Source organism: Protopterus annectens, chromosome 7.part0 (assembly GCF_019279795.1).
Source record: "Protopterus annectens isolate FY-2018-M chromosome 7.part0, PAN1.0, whole genome shotgun sequence".
In the NCBI taxonomy this organism is placed as follows: Eukaryota; Metazoa; Chordata; order Ceratodontiformes; family Protopteridae; genus Protopterus; species Protopterus annectens.
The window spans coordinates 1229329734-1229355691 of record NC_056739.1 but is presented as its reverse complement, the minus strand read 5'-3'; the positions used below and the strand labels follow the sequence as shown (position 1 = coordinate 1229355691).

The 25958-nt window shown below is 36.6% G+C and overlaps 1 protein-coding gene across 1 annotated transcript in view; it reads left to right on the top strand.

Moving 5' to 3' along the window:
* LOC122806987 (semaphorin-3G-like) overlaps window positions 1-25958 on the top strand; it is a 634544-nt gene that overhangs the window by 454813 nt on the left and 153773 nt on the right. The window contains exon 10 of the mRNA XM_044077853.1: window positions 751-895. Within this exon, the coding sequence (XP_043933788.1) occupies window positions 751-895 (145 nt within the window). The remainder of the gene's footprint in view (window positions 1-750; window positions 896-25958) is intronic.

Sequence of the window (25958 nt, the reverse complement as noted above, 5' to 3'; positions counted from 1 at the left end):
TCTCTGTCTTCCTGTCAACTTATTTTGTTCCTTATGCCTGGTCCCAGCATCACATCTCAGTTCTCCTTCCCTTCTCCTTCATTCCATCCCTCATTTTCTTTATTTCTGTCTTCCATCATTTGAAAACATAGCTTTAATACATTCACTGCTCATATAAAATATATTGTAACATTATGATTCACCTGCAGTAGTCCTCACTATTCATGTTTACCTGGAAACATCACAACTGTTGATGTTCTACTGTATTAGCAAAATATGTGCCTGTGCTGGGCTCCAGCTCAGTAAAATCTGGAAATGCTGGTACTTAAACTCCTTGTTGTCTCATTTAAAAAGTAACAGCATTTAAGGACACGTACGCATTTAAATCTGAACTAGTAAGCATCTTCCATTCAGGTACTAGTTCTATGCTGCTACTTGGTTTCCATTAACTAGCAGACATGCTTAAAATCTTACAACTGCCCTTGCTAATGAAACCATCTTATTCACCAAGAGGCTCCAGCTCTGCCTGAATTACTGAAGTGCCTAAGACCACCCCAAGTCTAAAAACTGTATTAACGGACCAGGCCGTGAACCCTGTTACAGTTTTGCTATAACTACATATTATTAATGAATGCAGTCTTGCCACAGAGAAATGATTACATTAAATTCAAAAATAATACAATATTTTTAAGCATGCCTTTTAAGTATATAATAAGATGTTTAACAAATTACAAACCAGTATACAACTAACATTTAAACATTTCTTGGCAGTAATGTATTTCAGGGGTATGCTGTCTGTGTATACCGTATGGTGGATGTTCGTGAAGCTTTTAATGGACCATTTGCTCATAAGGAGGGACCAGACTACCAATGGACAGCATATGAAGGCAAAGTACCATATCCTCGACCTGGAGTGGTAAGGGATTTTTTTTTTTACAGATTTCACATATTTATTTGCATTTTATTTTCTACACTGCAAATTGATTTAAATATGCAAAGAATTCTTCATATTAATATATTAAAAAAAAATGTGTACTGCATACATATATGTACCACACACACACACACACACACACACACATTCACACATAGATACGTGTGTCTCTTTAAATGCATCTTTCTCTCTCTTTATACATGTGTATATATATATATATATATATATATATATATATATATATATATATATATATATACACACACACACACACACACACACACACACACACACACACACACACACACACACACACACACACACATACACACACACACACACACGCACACACACACACACACACACATACACACACACACGATAGATGTATCTGATATGTGTACACAGAGTATGGTATGGTGCAAATAGTCACACAGTATTGTTCAACAAACCTAGACGCACAAACAAAGTAAACTCCTGAATGGACTTCCACATGGTAGCTACAGGAGGTAGGACAGATCCAGGGGACATCTACAAAAGTAAAAAAGAAACAATAATATACATTTATGATGGAACTATAGAATAAACAGACAATCCAAGGAATATTTGCATAAGATCAGTCTTACACAAACCATTATCCTGCCCCTTTCTCTCAACTCTCATCCAACCCTACACCCCAACCATCCTCTACGCAGCTCTCAACAGCACCTACTGCAAATCTGTAAGCCTAATACAAATCCTGGCAAACTCCTTCACAGCTATTCAGTAGCTCATGCTTGGAATAAATTACCTCTAAATGTTAGGTCTATCACCAACCCATACACCTTTAAAACAGCACTAAAAACAATCTTCATAAATCAGGGTCAAGTTTCTGTAATGACCCAACATAACCACTAACAGCTAACAATCGGTTGCCCTCCTAGCTCCTAATCTCTGTAGTTCTTTTCACTGACTAACTTCTAGGGGTTATCCTCCTGCACATGCTCTACATGTATAATTTCTCTGTTCCTCATTTACCCTTTTTTCCTAACCTTTGACCACTCAGCAAGTTTCTCCCAATATCGGTGCCTACAATTTGTATTCACTCTACATCTTCTACATATTCTACATTATTATTATGCTGTTTTTTTTTCTGGACAGATTTTACTTTATTATATTTTTTGTACAGTTCATGTTTTAATTTGATACATTAACTCCTGCTCACTTTTAAAAGTATACCATGTTAGCTGTTTATTAGCTGCTATATTATTTTTACATCACTTGTGCCTACTTATCTTGTTTATCTCTACTGTTTATCTTGTATTTTTGTATTGTAACTACTGACCTTGTTATTTTACTGCTTGTTTCATGTACTATTGGAGATTTCCTCCTCAGGTCTCCTCTGAAAAAGGGCATCTGCCCAGTTGGACCAACCCAGTTAACAAATGTCAAATAAATAAAGTAAATAAATAAGTAAATATAGGAAGCAGTTATGGCACCTGTGTCTGTCTCAGTCTAATTTCTACTTTAAACCTACAAACAGTGGTATAGTTTAGTTTTCCCAAGATTGAAAGGGTTTTTTTTTTTTTGTTTGTTTGCTTGTTTTTATGCATTTATTGTTAAACATAATGAGTACATATAATAAGGTACAGTATACAAAGTTAAATACCCTTTCTAGTCCTTTTTGTCATTTTCCACTTCTAAAAATGTTTCAGTTACCTTTATAACACAGATGGAACAACTCAGAATATTACTTGTTAGGTTACATTTAAAGTATGTTTGCCACGTTATTTTGCCATGGTTACTAAAGTAAACAACACCATTTATTACTTTAACTGTATCTTGATTTACATTTATGTGATATAGTAATGTGAAACTTCAGTGCACTAAAATGTTTGCCAAATTAGCAAATGGAAAATATATAAAATAAAAGTTTTTATGATACTGGTGCATTCAGAGTTTATCCATGGCATGCAGTGGTTCCTCATGAATTCAGTTAGTGTAAACTCACTACTGTTAGAATGAGGCCAATGAAACTATCTCAGGATGGTAAACATTCTCTTCCCACTCTTCATTTGTTTTAGGAAACCAAAACACATGTAGGGAAGTCAGTTTTGATTTGATCAGACTTTTTTTTTAGTTTTTCATGCCTTATTTGTTTATTAATTTATTTACTTGTTTAGTTTTGCTTGCCAAGTTAGTCTTAGCTGGCCAAAGTTCACTTTTTCCTATTTCTATGATTAGTAAAATACAAAATCAGAGATTGTAAATGATGTCACAGCAAAACAGCAGTAAGCTGGACCATAGCAGAAAGAATGGCAAGACAGTTGTATAAACTGTATTTGTACAACTTGCAGAAAAGTACAGTGCATTATTATGATACTGTCCTTTCTCCCTGAGGCTTTGACATTTTGCATACAAATAATTTGCTTGTAGTATATGGAGTGCATGCCTACTGCCCATAGCAGTAATATGTCCTGACTTCCTGTTATATACTTGAGAGAGTTGCTAGAACAACAGGAAGTATATTCCCCTGCATTTTCTGAAGTATAAGAAGTTGTTGTTGTTGTTGTTGTGTCTTTCGGCTTTTCCCAGTTAGGGGTCACCACAGCGGAACTCTGGTCCGCTAATGATTGTCAGTTGATTTTTACGTACCGAGTTGCCAGCCCTGACGTACAACCTTCAACGAAGGAACGCCCATTCACGCATGTCTCCACGCAGAAGGTGCTCTAGCTGTCTGAAACCTAAATGTAGGCCATCACTTTATAACTTTAATCCAAATCATTAATTAGTCCAAAAAACATGGACGATTTAATAGGAACAGACCAGAATAGAATATGAGACAACAATTTCAACCTTGCTCAAAAGTTTAGACAGTAAAGATGCATGGAAGATGAGTTTAAACATGAAGAACTATGTTACACTGCCTTTCTGACAGCATTCGTGAAGTGTTTTATGGCTTTGAAAGCTGGTCATATACTTAGCATTTTTTATTTTTTGATTTTTACTGTTAAGTTGTAGTACATGGAACAAATAAATCTCCGTACACTACAAAGGATTATGATCGGATCTCCAGTCCTAACCTACCATTATATGCTCTCTACATGGATGCCAAGATTCTCCTCTCGAGCTTCAGTCTAGAGGTTAATCTCTTGGCATCCATGTCACAAACACAAAATAAAATAGTTAGGATTGATCATAATCCTCCTTAAAATTCATTAGCATTTTGTGAAAAGCAGACAGATGTTGATTTGCTGGACATGGATTACTATATAAGTCCAACTTAACTGTACATCAATTACCAAACTCCTACCCCTCCCCCAGTAATTGGGACATACTTATCTCACAATTTCAACTTCACCCTAAAAAGGTCATCACCACAATTGTGATCTATATTCCACCTGCTAGCCTTGAAGACTTCTTATCCTGGTGTTCTTCCACATACTCACAAGAAACCCTTATTCTAGGGGATTTCAACATAGATTGGTTCACCTGTATATCAGAACCACCAAGTAATCTAATAAATCTCCATGGCTACCAGCAGCTAGTCCAAATTCCAACTAGATGTGATAAAAAAATCTAAAAGGGAATCCATCCTTGATTGGGTCCTTAGTAACAATCCCATATTGTGCCCCCACACAAGCAATCTCCCAGACACCTTAAGTGACCACAACATAATATACCTTATACGTAGTAGAACAAGCATATGCAAAGCCACTAACTACAAATCCACTAGAAACACAAAAAAAAAATTTCTCCTGAGGTCCTCAATAGTTTACTCTGTAACTGTGACTGGACCCCCCTAAAAACCCTCCCACTTGACCAGGCTGTAGCATATTTCAACAAAACATTTCTACAACACCTAGACACTGTTGCTCCATTGCGCAAAATTAAGGTTAGAACCTCTACAAACCCCTGGCTCAGTAAAGAAACCAAACAAATCCTCAAGTCCAGAGACACTGCCTGGCTTTACTATCAATAAACCAAAGAAACACAAAGCATAACTAAGTACCAAGAACTGCAGAACCATGCAAAAGAATGCATTAGGCTGGACAAAAAATCCTACTACACATTACAAACTAAATACCAACACAACCCCCCCAAAATTTTGAAAAATGTAAACCAGCTACCAAAACCCACCCAAAAGGCTACCCCCAAACCAACCAGCCCTGACACTAAAGTTTCCTTCGAAACACAATTCAACTCCTACTTTGTGAGCTCAATTCTATCCTTAGTATCACAGGACAGTTCCTACCTCACTATCCCCCCAACACAAATAACACTAATACAAGCTTTACCCTCAAAACAGTTTCCACCACTTCAATCAAAAGCATGCTTTCCAAACTAAAAACCTCATCAGCAGCAGCCGACCTACTCCCCAGCTATTTCTTGAAACTCACAGCAGATGCTATTGCTCTCATAATCTCCAATCTCATAAACATATCAATTGTTGAAAACTATGTGGCCAAACTCTGGAAAATATCCTATGTTACACCCGTACATAAAGGCGGGACCTCCAGTGAACTTAATAACTACAGACCCATTGCTATACTCTCCCCCCCTGGCTAAAATCCTAGAAAAATGCATCCATACCCAGGTGTAAAATATCTCCTAGACAACAACATCCTGTCACCTACTCAGCATGGTTTCAGTCCTGTCCATAGTACCACTACAGCCCTCTTCTGTTTCACAGACACAGTAAACCATCTCAGAAATGAAGACTTGCAGGTGTCCACTCTTTTTTTGGATATGTTCAAAGCATTTGACACAGTCTCGCACCAAATCCTGCTAAAGAAACTAAACCAATGTCACCTATCAAATTCCACTCTTACCTGGTTCCAAAGCTACTTAACTGACAGGTACCAAGCTGTGAAATGGGAAAGTTCTCTCTCTCCTCAGCTGCCCATAACTATAGGAGTCCCACAGGGTTCTGTCTTAGGACCACTACTATTCACAATCTTCACAAATGACCTCCATACCTCCACACAGCATGCATCTATCATTCTGCTTGCAGTTGATATTACCTTAATCTGTGCTGCACAAAACATTCCCACCCTCCTACAAACAACTCAACTAGCATTCTCTGACATTGAAAACTACCTTACCAAAGCCCAACTTATCCTCAATCCTAAGAAAACTTAGCTTATGATTATAACCAGTTCTAACAAAAACACTGATAGCAGTCAATTCACTATCTACTCCACAAATGCTACTCCAATTGCTCCAGTGGCGCAGGCTAAGCTATTGGGAATAACCATAGACTCCCACCTAAAATTTGATAGTCATCTCATCTTAACTATTAAAAAAGTACATGCTAAACTGGGATCACGCTACCATATCAAACCATTTCTTACCAACAACACAAGACCAGCCATTGCTCACTCCCAACTTCTATCCACCCTACTCTATGCATCTCCCATTCTGACTAATCTCAACAAAACTGAACTAAGCAAAATGGATGCCTGCTATAACAGAATTGCCCACTTTGCTGCAAATTGTTCATGTTAAACTCATCACTGTACTGCTTTGAGACAGCTCCACTAGCTTGAACTGACCAACCTCCTAACCTACAATCAGATCTGCCTGTGTCATTCTATCTGTTACCTCCCCAATAAGTGTCCTGCCCTCAAAAACCTAGTACATCACTCAGCCAAAAAGGCCTCTTAGATCATCAGGCAAATTACTAATAGAAGTCATCAACAGCTACAATAGCTTTGGAGACACACTATATAGTAGTTCAGTGGCTAAAAATGAAACTCTCTCCCCACTAGCATACAAAACACATTGTCCAAAGCCTCCTTTAAAAACCTCATTAGGCAACATGTCAAGCACCGTTGGCAGTGCCATGATTGCTCCCCAGGCTAGTGAAAGCGGATAAGGTACACATACTAAACCTACAGTACTTGATAATAGTTTTCAGTCTTACTCACAAACACTGGCTAATGCACAATGTATGTACTGTACCTGTGTACTATTTATGTATTCTACCTATGGTCCAAATTTCAGCTGTACACCACAAATCTATTAATTTTATTTTTAAATTAATATTTTCTTGTTTGTTCTCTCCACTGTAACTGCTGATGTGCTGCATACCACTGTAAAAACATGTCTATTGCAATTTGTGTGTATACTGATCATATCAAAATATCTAAATGTGTCTGTAATTTTTCTATGTGGAGCTTTTCTCCCGGGCCTCTGCTGAAAAAGGCCCCTTTCAGCTCAGTCAGACACCCCCGGTTAACAAATGTAAAATAAAAATGAAAGAGAAATACAAATGCGGTGCTGGAAGTTTTTATAGCTGGCATTAACTTCTGTGGCTGCTAGATTCTCTTGAATAAAGTTTGAATCATTGATTTTAGAGACATATGATAAGAAAGTATTTCTAGACTATTTCAAAACATGATTTGGAAACTTGTTTCAGTGAGCCAAACTAACGGAGCAGAAAATGGAGGAGAGTCAGTCTAGATAGCTGGCCATATTTCATTATGCTTTACATATTTTATTTATTTTATTTATTTATTTATTTGCAGTTGATTTACCAGGATAGTCCACTGGGCCAAAAGAACCCGTTTTCAATGGAGTCCTGGGGAGAAACTCAATACAGACAGTGAGTTAGCCAATCACTCACACGCACGCGTGCACACACAAATTCATACACGCACATGTGTGCACACACACCCAACATATGCCTGCCTTAAGGAATATAAATTGGTCATAGCAAGCCTGTGATTAATTTAAATTCATTTTGGCTCTGTAGAGAAAATAAAAATAAGCATTAAATATGTAGCGTGATTGCTGTGATGGATAGTTCCTAAGATGATACTTGCATTGGAGGTAAGGCCTCAAGCAAGCATTGCTGTTGTTTCAGTGAGACTGCTTGCAAAATGAGGGAGTCTATCCAGTTAGTTAGAGTGAAAGGGATATTAGTCTGATGAATATAAGGCACTGGGATATCACTTGCTATGGTGAAAAAGGAGCTGGATTAAATTCATAATGGATATGAACGTTTGTGTATGAGTAGTCATTGCCACTGTCTAGTCTGGCATGCTACATGAGAATTGCTTACAAAGTGACTATATTATACACACCCATGCTATGGATGCTCTGCAGGGAAGGGGTATTCAGTGTGTTTATTTTGGCAGACTGAGGCAATTAGATCTTCTAAAAGCAGCCTATGGCAACTCTCAGGAGAAAATATTAAAAGAAAGATGGAAATACTTTGACTGTTCCAGAGACACTTTTAATTGAATCCACGGAGGAGGAGGAATATACAGAAAGTGCAGCATTTCAGAGGATTTTTTTTTTGAGTGGGGGTGCTTTGTACAGTAATTATATACTTCAAACAAGATACAGGAGGGTGTATGTGTAACATCAAAGATTTTGCATGATTACGAAGACTTTTACTGTTTAAATGAAAACTAGAGTCTGTTCAGTCAAAATCTTATTGAGAAAATGGTTATTTACTGCAGTAGCTGTTTGCGTGTGTTATTATGACTTGTTATTAGTACTGTTCAGAGTGTTCTAAAGTTAACATTTATGTCACACTTATGTCACATATGTCACAGCACTGTAATTACTTCCAGGATTTTAGAAGTTCAAAATATAAATCAGACAATGAATAATTTTGGATTCTGCCTTTATTTAAAGGATTTCATGACTATTTCATCAGTATTAGATGATGTAGTTGAGTTTATGTATATAGGCAATGCAGTATCTTATTGTATTTATTATTTTGCTAACCAGATAAGTAATCAGTTTTAAAGACCCATCTTAGCAATGGCATGGCCATAGCACAAAGGCAGCTGTACTTAAAATGTGTTAAGAGATTAATAATACAAAAAAATTGAATGGCACAATTCATGAAATGTAGTGCCAATATTTAGTATGTATAAATTTTTATCCAACAAGTAATAAGGTAACTAAAGTAAGTTAAAAAGGACTATCAAAAGAGTTAAGTAAGTAGAGCTAGCAAGATTCATATAGATACCAGCATATAATATAATGCAAGCTGTTGCAGGGCTGAAACTACACATCGTTAAGACTATGTTTGGGTTTGCATTTGGTTATGAGTCAAGAAATGTTCTAACCTGATTCTGAGCTCCACTAAGCCATGGGCTACCCTGATCTCAGAGAATGAAGAATTACATATTACAGCTAGAAATAGGAACATGCAATTTTGTTTCTTTATCTATGTCCTTGGGTAGTTAGTTAAGGACTGTGAGGGAAGTGGTGATTCTCTAGTCATCTTTTTAACATGTTTTTACTACATGAGCAGTAGTAATTAAAACCTTTTAGAACTGTGCAGAAATATTGTTTTCTTCAAAGTGGGACCATACAGTGAACTGACAGTTAACACAACAAAAACATGGAATATAGGCAGGTGTTAGTAAATCTATATCTCTCACACAAGCCTAATATTAAAATATAAAGGTTGGAATTTTAGATTATACAAGTTACTATTATATTTAAACAGTATATACATTAATATGTAAGAGAAATCACTTTTTAGCTAAACATATTTTCGTATTTCAACTTTCAACCTTTATATTTTAATATGTTTTTATTAAAAATTAAAACGATTACTATGTACTTGTTTATCGGGCCTATTTCTATCCTTTTAAAAGTTGTTTAACTGCTTAAATAGTGTTCAAATAATTAGAGCCAATGAGTGAACAGGGTGAGGTATTTAAAATGTACTTTTGTTGTCTATGCAATTTATTCTGAAGAAGTCTCGATAGTGAGACGAAAGCACTCAATAAATTACATTTTGTAATTAACTTTTGGAGTTTTTGCTCAATAAATTACATTTTGTAATTAACTTTTGGAGTTTTTCAAGGTTTTGACATTGGTGGCATGTGAGAGTTACCATTGCCTTGGGAATTTGGTTACTAGTTTTTTTTTAGCTTTGGTTCCTACAGTTTGTGTTGGTCCTTGCTAATTTTTTAGTGTGGGATTATAGCTTCTTTCAGCACCCCTTCAGTATACCACCCTGATGATTGTGAGCAATCCCTATTGGGAGAACTTACCAAGTTAATCTACTTATTTTCTTAAAGTTTGAGTAAGCCATTACCTGAAACTGTTCTCAGCATGATGAATGATTTGAATGATGAACATGATATGTCCATTCCTTGTTTTCAGCCAAGAGATTACATTGGAGGGTGACTTCTGGTTCAACGTCCTATTTTGGAGTCCTCACAGTGTTGTTCCATTCAGCAACCTGGTGGGTTCAATGGAGAGTTTGAAGCTGATAGGGGATACCCTGTTAATGTAACCAACACTTTGGTCGACTCTTTGGCGTTCTTTTTTTCTAAATATCATAACCTGGACATGGATAGGTGGTTAAAAAATCCGGATTTCCATGTGATTAATCCCATGGGCAACACAAGCTCTTATTGACAGATGTGCCTTGGCTTTTGAATAACTTGTTTTTAAAGGAATACATTAACAACAAACAAGTTCCTAAGCATCTTAGGATTTGTGAATACCCTAATAACATGGAACCAGGAACTGACTACCCCAACAAACTTATTGAAATATTTAACGATTGTGGACTACAGGTCATGGGTGCTATTATTCATAATAATGAAATACTGTTAAGTGATTTCTATAATGAATTTTGTTTAATCAATAATCAATTACAAAATTATTTGCTATTTACACTCAATGAATACAGAAATAAATACTACATTATTTTAAAAGAGTTTGATGACGAGGTAGATAGGATAAAACAAATGAAAATTAAACAAATTTGGAAAGAGATAGGAAAGAATACAGTGAAGGGAGGGCTTATAGGGCACCCAATGGGAATAAGATGAACTCTCAACCTTTTGGTAATTTTGGTCTTGCAAATGACTCCCCTTCTGATAATGAATTTAGTCCTGCTGAAACTGTGTCTTTTATTAACAGTGATGGCTTGAATGAAGTGACTTACCCTTTAGAATGTCCCCCATTGAGGAGATCCAGCTTAATAAAGAATCAGGGGACTTACCTGTCCTACAACTGGGGGACCCAATTCACCCATTAGGGCCAGTTGTCAGCCAAAAGGAGAGGATTTAATCAAAGGAGGAGGAACTAGATCTAGGGGTTCTGGACTATTCTATGGTTTCCCCAGGTCCTTGAATTTTAAAGAATGGAGTAATTTTTCATATTAGAATTTTAATATATATAATTATAGTGATTTAGAGGGGAACTTTCCATTTTTTGAAAGGGTTTTACCTTTCTTCCAATGAGCAATATAGATATTAGTGAAACTCTTCTAGATTTGAAGCAGTTTGTGCTAAATGTTAACCTTGAACTACTGTAGCATGATCAATCTAATGGTAAATATATTTCTTGTTTCTGTAAAAAAGCAAAAAGCACATTCAATTTGCCTCTTCTGATGAGAATGAAATTAGAACTTATGTTAAGACCTACAAACGGTACAGGAGTAACCTTACAAATGAAGAGAAATTAGTATTGAAAGACAGTAGTAGTAATAAGGAGTTCAAAATAATGAAGTCAGAAAAAGAGTTATGCAACATTGAAACTACACAGCTAAAATGTTGAATTTGTAGCATAATGACCTTAGGTATACACAGGTACTTAAAAACAAAATCAACATGGTTTACCGTAAGCCTTTTCATAAGTTATTTAACCATGTCTTGGTCGATTCATGGGATATTTTGGTTAATGTAGGAAGAGTTGGCTTTCAACCACACTATGTGATGGTTGCCATTGATATTAAAGACCTAGTTTGCATTATCCCACATTCAGTTGGCCTTCAATGGTTTGAGTCAATACTCTCATAATTTGATTTTCTGGACAATAAGGATGTTAGATTGGTTATGGAGACCATAGAGTTAGTATTAGCTAACAATTTCATGTTCTTTGAAGGTGAGTATTACAAATAATTGAATGGGGTTGCAATAGGAGTGGCTTGCTCCCCAGTTTTTGCCAACATTGTGTTATTGTATTACGAACGCAAGTTTATTTTTCAGTCACCTTCTTTGAGGAATATTATTTTATACTTACATTTCCTTGATGATATATTTATGTTATAGAATGGTTCAGTCCATCAAACTTGAAGAGTTTGTTTCTTACATCAATGAAACCACTATTTTTTGAAATTTACATGTAATATAGGGGCAGATGAAATCCAGTATTTTGATGTTAAATTCATCAAATATCCCAATCAACACAGGTATATTTCAAGACTGGTTAGGAAAGAACTTTTCTCCAACTCTTATTTACATTTTGACAGTAATCACCCTTTCTACCAAAAGACCAATATAGTGAAGGGTCAAATGATATGGGCAGCTTGTATGACTTCCCTTTATAAGGATCTTCTTGGTGAATTGAGTTATATCAAAGGTAGTAGGCACTAACAATATGACCAATTACAATAGGTCTTTTGTTATGAAATATAATCACAGTACACTTCCAGTAAAGACAATTATATCCAAATACTGTCTTTTATGCCCACTACACTACCAGTGTTCTCAAAACCTGTCTTATTCACTTTTAAGAGAGGATTTAACCTAAAGACCGTTTTTGAATCTGGTGACCCAGGGAATGGCCGCACAGGACCTAATGTTAAAAAAGGAACATACAAGCGTGGTATGTGTCACCAGTTTCCACATATGGCTCATTGTGAAGAGGTAATCCTCTCTAACATAGGTGTTACCATTAAGGCTAAAAAATACTTTAATTGTGGTTCCAAAGGTATAGTATACTTAGCTTACTGCCAGTACTGCTTGTCTTACTATGTAGGCAAGACTGAAAGAGCACTTAAAACAAGAGTTACTGAACATTTTTATGAAATCAACAAGAAGGTTGAAACTAATGCTTTAAGCATTTACAACAGTCTAAAAAAGGTAACATTTTGTTTTGGGTTCTTGAACAGTTGACCCCTGGTGAATGGGGTGGTCAGTGGGGAACTCGATTTGGCAGCTCCATTTACATGCTTATGCCACTTCAGGATTAAATGACCATTTACCCATCACTCCAGCTTTAAAGTTGAGAGCGGCCAAGCTTTAACCATTCTTTTTTCCATTTTATAATTTTATTCAACTGTTTACCTTTCCATTCTTGTAGGTTTAGATTGTACAAGTACAATATTATTTAAACAGTATGTAATTAATATGTAATAGAAATCACTTTTTGGCTAAACATGTATTCATATTTTGACTTTCAACCTTTATATTTTAATATTTTTTTTTTTATTAAAAATGAAAAAGCTTTTTATGTTATTGTTTATCGGTCATGTTGTATCCTTTTAAAAGTTGTGTAAGTTTTTAATTGGCGTTCAATTAATTAGAGCCAATAAGCAAACAGGGTGAGGTATTTAAAATGTACTTTTCTTGTGCATGTAATTTATTCTGAAGAAGTCTCAATTCTGAGACAAAAGCACTCAAATTATATTTTGTAATCACTTTTGGATTTTTTTACATTTCTACATTGGTGACGTGAGAGTTGCCATTGCCCTGGCATTTTTTGTTATTCGTTTTGTTTTTTTCAACCTCACTTCCTACAGTTTGTGTTGGTTCTTGTTAATTAATGGGATAAGATCCCATTAAGAGCACCCAAGATCCTTTGCATAATCACATGCTGACTTAGGCATTTAGATAGAAAGTGATGTGTCTTCCAGTCTTTGTTTTAAAAGCAGAAGTGTGATTTTGTTTTCTAAATTAGACCACACAGATTATAGTGAAAAGCATGCTTCCCTGTTTGGTTGTAGGATAGGGTTCTCACTGATTTGTAAAGTTTTTAGCTTCTAACCCTGTTTCAAGGGTACAATTAAAGAGAAATGGGAAAAAGGGATCTGTGCATATCAGAGTTATTTAGTACATGTGGTTATAATTTTATTAGATGGCATAGATATTTTTCCACACTGCTTGCAAAGGCATAACTCCTTAAGAAAGAATTTGCACAGTGCATTCATTATGGAAATTCTGCAGTCAAAAAGTAGCCTATTCCCTGTAACAGTCACTGTTATTAGAGAAAATATGTATACATGTCTGTTTTTCCTGATTGTTTGCTGCATATAGAAAGAGACTATACATCATTCCTATTCTAACCATCAACATTCTATATGGAACATTAACACATACTATTCCTACAATCTGCCGTATAATCATAATTTTTCTCTTACTTATGTCACCATGAATTGCCGCAGGTGTTGATTCTTTAGTCATTTATAAGTAATTACTTCATCAGGAACATTAAACTGCCTTTCAACACCAGGTATCTCAGATCTGATATTAAACTGCTATGAGGCTTTGTGGTTCTGTTTCCTTTCATTTTTACATTCCAGGCACATGAAAACACACTTAAGAAATCCAGGCAGATAATGTAGCAAGCCAAGTGCGCAAATCAGTACATTACAGAGAAAAATAAAATGAGGGTCAGGTTGGGGTGGAGGTGGCAACTGAAACTGAGCAGCATATGTGGTTTTGAAGACTTAAATGGCCTTAAACTTCCATAGAATAAAGTGTTAAAGTTTTAGAAAACAAAGCACAAATGGCTGTGGGATTTCTGGACGAGTACAATTCAAGTGCCAATTGTGCTCATTAAAACTAATACTACCTTTCACAAACAATAAGATTTTGCCTAGTACAAGTAAATTTATTTAACACATGTTTTTTCTAACAAAAACACAGTTACTGGCTGTTGAACATGCTGCAATACATCCCCCAAGTAAATTTCACCACAAACCTGTACTCTGATTTTGGATGCTTTAACATTTTATGCCAAATCCACCACTTTGACATAAATTGTTGCCACTTGTGTAACACAGATAACCTAATCATGTCTGGGTATCTTCATTGTTGATACTCTTTAATAGCAGCTATTAATATTATCCCAGCTATTCTCATTAGGGTTAAGTGATGTTTGGAACAGACAAATTTGAAACAGTATGGCTTTAGTGTGGGAGGGGGGGCTGGGATGTAGGGAGATAGGTTATTTAGGTTTTTGTAGGTAGGGAGCGGCTAGGAAAGGGTTAATTAAGTTGGGATTTGAGGGAGGAAGTGAGATAAGGATAGGAGGTGGGTCTTAGGGGCTTTGAAGGGGAAATTATTGTGAGTAAGCACATTTTGGTGTGGTCTTGCTGTCCTCCCAGCCCGACCCATTTTGGTGATAGTTTGATGGGCGGAGAAGAGGGTCAGGCCTGACCCTCTTCTGTACCCTCTCAGCTGGATAATTGGAATTTGAGGTGGTTATATTTGATGGTGGATGACTTGCAATGGAAAGATGGAATTGGTGATATTAAGGTGAGCGGAAATGCTGCCTTTATGATTACAATGATAAGTGAGCAAGTGGGGGACGCTGCTTATCCAAGGGTGAGCAAGTACGCTGCCCTTATGTTTAGTTATCTTACTTGTTGCAATGAGTTGATTTTGTGTGCTTCAATAAAGTTTTATGTTTATTCTTCCATTTTAATTACAATAAAGGTCGTCAAAAGGCTGTGGCTGTCTGTGCAGTTTTTATTAGGACTATGACAATATATAATTACTGTGCATGGGATGGGTAAGTCCAATCTATAACCAAATGGGAGAGGTTAATTTGAGCACAAAAAGGGAAACTGGCTAGGTTTAAAAATGGCCTGCAAGGGCAGGTAACCTAGTACTTGCTTATCTATGCAGGTAAGAGGATGAAATCAGACGAAGCACTCACTAATCCTACTTGACGTATTAACAGCTAGCTCCCATGTGTTTCTCCTCCTGCCTTTGGATTTTTGTGCATTAATTTACATATCCCAGGCATCTTTGAGCCACACACTTGACTTCCCTACCTCTGTCTAATGTAGTCACTATTCAATGACTCTACCACCCTTTGGCGAATGTAGTAGTGTTGTATGCTTCACACAACATCTCCTTAGGAGTTACCATTTTTTTTTATTTTATTTTTATTGAAGCTATGCAGACTACACCCAGGGACCCATTTTGAGCTATGACCTTGTTACATAACAGATGAAAATAATAATAATAATATATCATTAACAAAGCATATAAACTATAGCAAACAATAGTAATCAATTACAAATAGTAAATAGCTGTGCGTTTAATAAGCTAATTTCTTAACATCAGAAATCAGTGTTCCATACTTATTGTAGGCTCCTTTATTTGTTCTGACATCTGCATACAAAGTTTTCTACAAGGTGATTGCTCAGAACAGGATAGGGACTTAAGTGCAATTCCATAATACTGATGCCCCAGAAAAATGCTTCCATAATGTGTACAGTATAAAGGAAATGGCAGCAGATAACCACAGATATTTGTTGCATGGTTTGCTTTCAAGGAAAGAACCTAACCAAGAGAAAAGCAATGCTTAAGATCAAACAGTTTATATAACAATAAAGATGAAGATAGCTTCAGTTTTACTGTAAAAAGTAAAAATGTTGCTTTCAGAAAGGTTTACAGCTGTGTTCCAATCACATTAAACAAACCATAAATCTATAGGATTTGTTTAGTAGTGATTGAAATCTGTTGCAGTTAATAGGGGAACCTGCTAAAATAAATTAATCTATATTCTAAGGTAGGCAGGACAATTTCCCTTTGCTATAATACTTCTTTCTTCAGGCATTTTTTCTATTGTTAGAGCAGATGATTTGAATTCTACAATGTGGCTCACTTTGCCCTGTACTGAGCATAGATGTTCTAAAGAGGTAGCCTTCATTTTTATGACAGATCACAGCACACTCTTTCAAGTCAAGTTCACACATGCACACACATACACACACACACATCTTATACTAAGTGGCTTTCTTTTCTACGCATTGAATAGTTTCTAATGAGAGAGTCCACTCGTTCAGGTCATCAAGTTCACATGCACAATGCCTGTTGCTGGACTTCATGTGTTAGACAGAGTTCTTCACATCTGAGATGCCTACTGAGTTGTTTTTGACACAGACATTTTTTCTCATATTCATATTTTTCAAACACTTTCTATTAATGAGAATGGAATGATGTGTTGTGTTCTTCTTTTCTGGGCACAAACTGAATCTAACATCAATAATTTACTAATTCTAAACTCCTGCCAGTCTGAAGGTTCTAGTAACTGAAAACCTGATGTTTGTTCAGTAAAAGGCTCTGTGTTACAGTGTTTACATGTGAGAAATTCATTCATGTCATCTAAATGCCATCTGCAGGCTTATCTATTTAATATCTGCCATCTGTCACCTACGTTGTGTGACGGCATCATGTTTCCCCGCACACCTTTTCCCATCAACACATAATCCAAGCCATCTCACTGCTTCTTCATTTTCTATATCATTCCTTCTCCTCTCCATATTTCTGACCTTTCCTTGCACATTAACTTTTCACTTCCTTGGCGAAAGAAACATTAGAAGTGCACAATGTGTGCCAGATTTTAGAAGTAATATTAAGAAATAATGTTTGTTTTTCCTGTTTCATTAAAAATACCATCAAAACGCAGGAGTCACAATGGGCACTACAGTGGAGATCACTTGCACAAAAAGAGCCTTATCAGAATGGGAAAGGCAATACGGCTCTGGGCAAGATGACTTTTATAGCAAACACATTTCTTAATACAAGTATATTAATAATGTTGATGTTATACTGATTCGGTAACTTTAGAAAACTCTGAAGTTCATTTTGGCAATACTGCATTTATATTGTACATTTTAAGATGCATTCCTCATAGCACAGCATCATTTTACCACCATTTCCTTAACAATTGCATACATTTAAAGGAAAAAAGCTAAGAGCAATTCATTGCATAGTAGCAGAGTGCATCCACATTATGTCTATAAGAGTGTTTCTAGAAGCCAGATTTTGAGTTCATCTCAAATGACAACTGACAACATATAGCTTACCTCTGAATTAGACTATATCCAATTTTGTAGCCACAGACTATGAATCCTTTGGACTAACTGTTATGAACAACTTTGTTGAAACAAAGTGGTGGACAAGTGAAACATTTTCTAGGAGGTTCACTTCCATACTGCCATGATTCCAGTTAGATTACCTGCACATTCCCTTGGGGGGGGGGGGGGGTTGCATTACCCGGACTACTTAGTTTCAAGTGCAATAATCCCAGGTATTAGCAACCACCTGATATATCCCAGCACTCATGCTACTTAAGCCAGGATCCTTGCTATAAGGATTAATCTGGAGAGCTGATGTTTTCCTCAGTAAACTGCTAGTTTAGTCTCTCTCTTGTGCTGTTTATTGATTCTTGGGACCACTAAGAAGTCTAGGAAAGCAGACACCTGGCTGGAAAAAGCCTCTCTTTGGTGTGAACAGAGGTTTGCAAGGTAATTCCATTTTGGTGTGATTTTTCAGACTGCCAAATGATATTTAAAAGCACAAATTCTTAGTAATGTTTGATGCTGTGAATTCTACAAGAACTATAAACTTTAGTGCACTGGATTCTCTTGAGCTTTAAGTTTCCGTTCTTAGTTTTGTCTTGTGTCACACATTGCCTCACATGTTTTGGTGAAGAATAGAAGTTATGACCAGTGATTTATTGCTCTTTCACTTACACTAAATTCCATAGACAAAAAGCTAAAATGTAGAATACACTCATGTATTCAGATGTGTTTTGAAATGTTTTGCTAGAGAAACAAAGATGCTGTTTATGGATACGTCTACAGACAGATATTCTCATGCTCTTTGGAAATACAAAGAAGGCAAACTCTTGCACTGCATACTGCTGGGTGAAAATCTTAGGTTTTCTTTTATCACTTAAAAAGTTGTAAACTGGAGCAAGACATTTGGGACAGTAATAATTTCGGACAGTATCTCTTAAGAAGGGGGTTGATTTTTACTAGAGCTAAGGCTTTGTTTACTATGGGACTTCTAGTAGTCACTTACAGCTTATAAATATCCCTCTCCTATAAGCATCAGGTGCCTAGATGTTTGCACTACAAGTTTTACATTTATGTGCCTTTTGGAGGGTAAACGTGATCGTAAAATATATGGAGTTTACAAGGAAACACTTAGCAGTCAGACAGAAAGGAAGCTTTTAAAGATGTTTCCTGTTGAGTGGTATGTAATCCTTGTTGGGTGGTTTGTCTCATGACTCATGTTCCATTACGTAAAATGATGTATCACAAAGTTCACAGATGTACAGTCTTGAACAAATGTGCAAAAAAAAACTTTAGTACTGATTTTTTTCTTTGTGGAAAGCAAGCACCAATGGTAAACTTACTTATGAATGAACTCTTTTAAGCTTTCAAGCACTTTAAATTCAGTTATTTACTGGACATAATGTTGCTTTATAGTAGGTAATAAAGTATTCATTAGTTGGTAGTTCCTTGTTTAAAGTTTGAACTTTGAAAAGCTAGTTGTGCTGTGATTGTATATTGTTACAGGTTGCCTTCTAAGCTTTATGTGCTGCTTAAACACTTTGAATGCATGGAAAGCTTGTTAAAGAGTTTTTTTTTTCTTTTTTTAATATACCATTGTAATATGTAATTTAATATATTTATTTACTGTATACATGTAAAGCTTCATAAATACATAGCCATATAAACAGCTAATCCAAATATGCTGTTTCTATAATATATATACATATATGGTTCCCCTTCGAAACATCTAAAATCATAACATTAAAACTAGAACATCTAAAACCCAAAACATCTAAAACCCATAACATTGAATTTCATAACATCTAAAATGTGTATTATAACATTGAACACTGCAAATCACATGAAAATATCATCCCCTCCACATATAATGACACCAGACTAACAAACACACTTTTTGCTATGTTTCTGCAGGGGGGAAGCCCCCCCACTGCATCCACCATACCCACCGTAAATTAAATATACCAACTCCGAGATCGCACTACAGTGGGAAAAAGTTCATTTCCTAACCCCACTGTATCACAATCACCATAAAGAATGTACACATACCATCTGTATCACTTTCCTGTATGGCCTATATGTGCGTTTGGATCTCCTTCTAATAATTGAAAGCCAACTTACCCAAAGATGGCTTCACCAAGATGAGAACACCAAAACATTACTTTACTTAACAATCACCCTACCAACATTTTTAACAAGGTAAGTATGCACTTGGCCGACATGGAATGAGGAAACACACTGCAATATGTCAAACTGACCCAGATGGGGGAGCTGCACCCCCCACAACCCCCTGACTAACTGACTAAGTCCAGGATCTCACTACAGTGGGGAAGAGGGCAAATTTCCACATGATGGCCAAGTGCATACATACCCTGTTAAAAACTTCAGTAGTAGGATCGTTCAGTAAAGTAACAGTTTGGTGTTCTCTTCTCAGTGAAGTCATCTTAGGGTAAGTCATCTTTTGATTATTAGAAGAAGTTACGTGCATATATATCTATGTATATACATTTGCAAGTATGTGGCTCTTATTTCTTTTTTAGGATATGCTGTTACTGCGGTTTGTAATTTTAGGCTATTGTTACAGTAGTAATGTTGGGGTGTGCCCCAATAATAACTTGGCAATAGCTGAATAGGGTTTGCAGTTTTATAATTCCTGGGTCACTGTATGCTTTTCTGACAGATTTTTAATTGGTTGTTACTCTGTGTTTTTTTATCCACTAATTTATAACATTTTCAAATTTGATGCAAAATTTTTAGCTTGTTATTTTAAGTCTTTTGTGTTTTTTTTTAAGCCAGTATGGGTATAAGTAAAGATTTGTTTTCATTTTGGGGGGATCATCGGATGTGCTAACAATGTTTGCTTTAACTTTTGTTTTTTTCCAGAGACATTATTTCACTTGTAGAAGGGTACTGGGTACATGGATACTTGTAAAATGGGATGTTTGCAAGTGTGTTGCTTTGGCCCGGGAACAATGGACACTGAATCATGTATTTTCAGAGGGGGGTTCTACAGGGGTTGTCAGTAAAACAAAAGGTAATGGCTGCTCAGATCTTTGCCTGTGTCTTGTAGTGATCACATGATGTTCTACGGTGGGGCTGTGTTCTTTAGTAGAGAACTATGTGAATATTCTATGAAGATGGTGTCTACTTAGCTGTTGATACAGAATGCCTTAGAGTACCATGGGGAAGGATTCATGAATGTCTACACTATGTGTACATGATCTTTATTCAAGAACATCCCTACCACATCTTTGTGCTTTCTGTTCACTCAGAAAGATTAGACTAAGTGCACACATAGTCTACAGACTCTGGTAACCTTTATGAAACTCCCAATTTTTAAAGTTGTAAGAAAATCAGAAGGAAAACTAAAATTAGGAGGAGGAAAAAGGTGGGAGCTATGCTTGTGTTGTCTATTCACTCAGAATGGTGTACACTTAGTCTAGGCATTAATGAATCCACCCCCCATGTATGGAACATGATAATTATGGTGGCAAGCACACAAGTATGTTTTTTTAATAGAACCTTTTTCAGGTTTTTTCTTCTGGACTGGTCAGTTTAACATGGGGGAGGAGGTATATAATGGGGTATAGGATGCTTATCTAATAATTTGTTTAATAGTGTTGTTTACTGTAAATGTTGTTAGTTTTTCAGTATTATACTTTTTACGTCTTGCACTACTGTTGCATCTTTACTGGAGATATGCCCATTAACTTTTTTCTGCAGTGTGGGAGGCATTTTGCTTAGAAGTTTACAATTATCTCTCTATCTCATTCTGTGCTACTGTTCTACTAATTTTTATTTACATTTCTGATACATGATTATTTCCTTGTCTTCTCATTTTTTTATATTGAAGTCTTTATTTTCTTTTTGCTTTTGTTTGGTTGGGCTTCTTATGTAAAGAGTATATTTCCTTTTTGGCAGTCAGATATGTTAGTATTACAGATTTCTGTCTTAAATGCGTTTCAGATAGGAAGTATTTTACAGTGCTTTATTTTTTTTTAACTCTGTTGCTGCTCATCATCATCTTCTTTTGGCTGTTCCCGTTAGGGGTCACCACAGTGGATCATCTGTTTCCATTTCTTCCTGTCCTCTGCAACATGCTCTTTCACACCAACCGCCTGCATGTCCTCTCTCACCACATCCATAAAACTTATCTTAGGCCTTCCTCTTTTCCTCTTACCTGGCAGCTCCATCCTTAGCATCCTTTTCCCAAATATACCCAGCATCCCTCCTCAGCACATGTCCAAACCAATGCAATCTCACCTCTCTTGCTTTGTCTCCAAACTGTCCAACCTGAGCTGACCCTCTAATATACCGATTCCTAATCCTGTCCATCCTAGTCACACCCAGTGCAAATCTTAAGATCTTTAACTCTGCCACATCCAGCTCTGACTCCTGCCTTTTTGTCAATGCTACCGTCTCCAACCTATATAACATAGCTGGTCTCACTACCCTCTTGTAGACCTTCCCTTTCACTCTTATTGGTACCCGTCTGTCACAAATCACTCCTGACACTCTTCTCCACCCATTCCACCCTGCCTGTACTCTCTTCTTCACCTCTATTCCACACTCATCATTACTCTGAACTGTTGATCCCAAGTACTTAAACTCATCCACCTTTACCAACTCTACTACCTGCATCCTCACCATTCCTCTACTCTCCCTCTCATTTACACACATATATTCTGTTTTAGCCCTGCTGACCTTCATTCCTCTCCTCTCTAAAGCATATCTCCACCTCTCCAGGGTCTCCTCAACCTGGTCCCTACTCTCACTACATATCACAATGTCATCTGCAAACATCATAGTCCATGGGGTTTCCTGTCTAATCTCATCTGTCAACCTGTCCATCACCACTGCAAATAAGAAAGGGCTCAGAGCTGATCATTGATGTAATCCCACGTCCACCTTAAATGTATCTGTCACTCCCACTGCAGTCCTCACCAATGTCACACTACCCTTGTACATATCCTGTACCATGCTTACATACTACTCTGCCACTCCCGACTTCCTCATACAATACCACAACTCCTCTCTAGGCACCCTGTCATATGCTTTCTCTAAGTCCACAAAGACACAATGCAACTCCTTCTGACCTTCTCTGTATTTCTCCATCAACACTCTCAAAGCAAATATTGCATCTGTAGTGCTCTTTCCTGGCATGAAACCATACTGCTGATCACTAGTCATCACCTCCCTTCTTAACCGGATGAACCCAGCCACTGGGGATGCACAAGCCAGTGCATTTCTTTGTGCCGGTCCCAAGCCCGGATAAATGGGGAGGATTGCGTCAGGAAGGGCATCCGGCATAAAACCTTTGCCAAATTACTGATGTGGAGAACATTTCATAACTCTCTTGCTGCTGATGCCCAGTATTCTCAGAACCAGAAGGGACAACTGTACATATCAAATACACACAGAATATGAGGTGCATTGAAACACAACACAAGAAAACCAAGCTTGCTACCTTTGTAGTAGCACTTATTTTTCATAGTTACATCAGGCTGCCTGCAATAAGAGTCTTTATTTCTCATAACAGCACAGATATCTGACAGGACTAGATTTAAATCCCTCCTCGAGAGGGAGATGAAAGATTCTTTTGTATTATGACTGGTGCCATAACAGGCTAATCTTCTGCAAAATGTAATATAATTTACAGATGCCTGTTGTGTCTTTGCTCTAACACACATAATCACATAAAATATTACTAAACATCCACAGTACACATCAGGGCTGCAGCATTGTTTGACTTGCTTTGCAGTCATATGGTGGTGCATCCAGCTAGTAGGTACATATGCATATTTATTTATTTGTTTGTGTTTGTTTTCTGGGGTAGATCACTGATCTCCTTGGACATTTTTTAGACTCAACCAGGACCATTGTCAGACCTGTGCATGCATTAGTGTATGTAAAGAACACTCTTCCCTTTGTATATCACAGGCCAGGGAATAAAACACTATGATTATTGTTAGTAGGCCCTTAATTTCAGCTATCTCAGGATGCAAAAATAAACTGAGAGATAAGGGCCAGTAACTCTGCCAGTTTTAGCAAATTCAATTAATTCAGTTTTTACTGGATAGTAAGTAGACCCAGCAAAGGTGAAACTTAGAGAGCCTGAAAGAAAATCAGCCAGAAAAGGTGAAGAGAAAACACTAAGTGGTAAGAATCTTGCAACTATACAGAAAAAGCAATTCAAGCTACAGTCTTGGTGTAAAACTTGGCTTCCAGTAATCTAGAGGAAAAAAATAAATCAAATGTGCTCACAGCTGATTGAAATAAATAAAACACTGACTGATTATATTGACTCAAATAACAAAATACTGAAAAAAATGGAAGAAGCTTTAAACAGCTATTCAGGTAAACAGATAACATCAAAAATCAGACAACTAAATGAAAAAAAAGGCTGGCTGAGTATGAGACTGCTCAAGAAGAACTGTCTCAAAGAATGGTAGAGTTAGAGAACAGAACATGCAGGGAGAAGCCTGAGATTTTCTCCTCTAACAAAGAAACTGGAAGGAACGCGCTGTATTAATTTTATGAAAGCACAAATAAGCAGCTGAACTGGTATTCCACAGCAGGATTTGTTAAATGAAGGGGCACATCGTGTAAATGCTCCAAAGTTGTCTATGAGAAAGCAGCCAAGACCTGTATTAGTAAAGATGCAATCATACCAGCAAAAAGAGTTGATCATGACAAAATTGTGGCAGAAAGGCAAAATAGTAAAGGTTGGAGACAGTAGAATGTAGGAAATTATTATTCACTGTACACCAGGCAGAAGAGAAGCCAATTTATCACACAAATCAGGGAATGTCAAGAGGCAGGTGTGAGATTCAAACTGCTGTATCCAGCTGTCTTCAGAATACTTTTGCTGCAGGATTAAAGTCATTTTTTATGCAGAACAGGCTAAGGAGGAAATAAAAAGTTTGTCCAACAAAAAGTGAGCTATCGAACAGAAGGGGACTCTGCTACTCATTCTTCTGGTAATAAATCTGATATTGAGACTTTGCCAGTGAAACCTTTTCCAATGTTGCAAAGGAAAATGCTTGAGAGACAGAAAAAGCAAAGGAGTTGATTAGAAGAATTGGGAGTACACTGGAGATAAATGGGAAGAAGACCAGCAAGACTGAAATTAGTGAATAAATGTGAGATTATAAAGCTTCAATCATATTTGTCAAATATGACTTTATCAAAAATAAGTGAAAAGATTCGACTTTTGTTGATTTTATTAAATTTATGGGGGAATGAAAAGCATCCACCCCACTTCATGTCATTAATTTTTAGAGTCACACTAAAAGGAAAGGGAAAAATTAAGTTACTGTAAGTAAAACAGTTTTCTCCTCCACAGTATTTGTATGCAATATTTCATAATATGAACTGCATGTTATATCCTAACTCCTTTTCAGTTACAGTTGCATGTAATAAAGATACTAAAGTAAGCAAGTCCTTTTTTTTTCTTTTTTAGTTTATGTAAAAAGATAAGAAAGGTTTTACAAAAGCATATTTAAGTTATTATGCTATGTTCTTCAGTTACTGAGGTGGGCAATGGGGTATACAAATGCATAGATTATACTATATGTAAAGATGGTATGTTTTCTCTTACTTTTGCATATGTGAATGTCTGGATTAAGGCTCTTGGCTTAATCTACCAGCAAGTTGTTAATGTAAGCAAGTAAATAAGAGCAGTGAATGTAATAAAATGTTTTCCTTAACAAACAGATTAATTACTAACTCCCCATACAACTCACACCACTGCATTTCTTTAAACTCTCTTCAATGGCTTGAACTTCCCCAATTTCTGCTATCTTTTCAATTTCATATGCTACACTCTATTATTTATAAAACCTCCTTCTGTCCATCTCTATCTTCCTTAGTCTCCATCTACATCCCATCCCGGACCCTCCATACTTCTAGCCAACAATTACTTGATATCTACCACCCAAAGAGGTCAGTACGCAAACTACTCTACAAACACTCCCTTGCCCATGCTCAGAACAAACTTCCCATTGACTTACATTCAATCTCCCACACTTCACACTTTAAAAATGAACTAAAAGCTTATTTTCTCAATTCCAAGACCTGCCCTTGCCATGACCCCACCTAGTCTTCCTTCCCTTTGTGTACCCTCAAAAGGGCCATACTTAGTACCTCATTACACCTCTCTCTCCAATGTGTCTACTATGCATTTGCATAATTTTATACAAACAAAAACATTTTTATTGTTGACCTATTGAACTATATCAATGTAAAATGATGTTACTA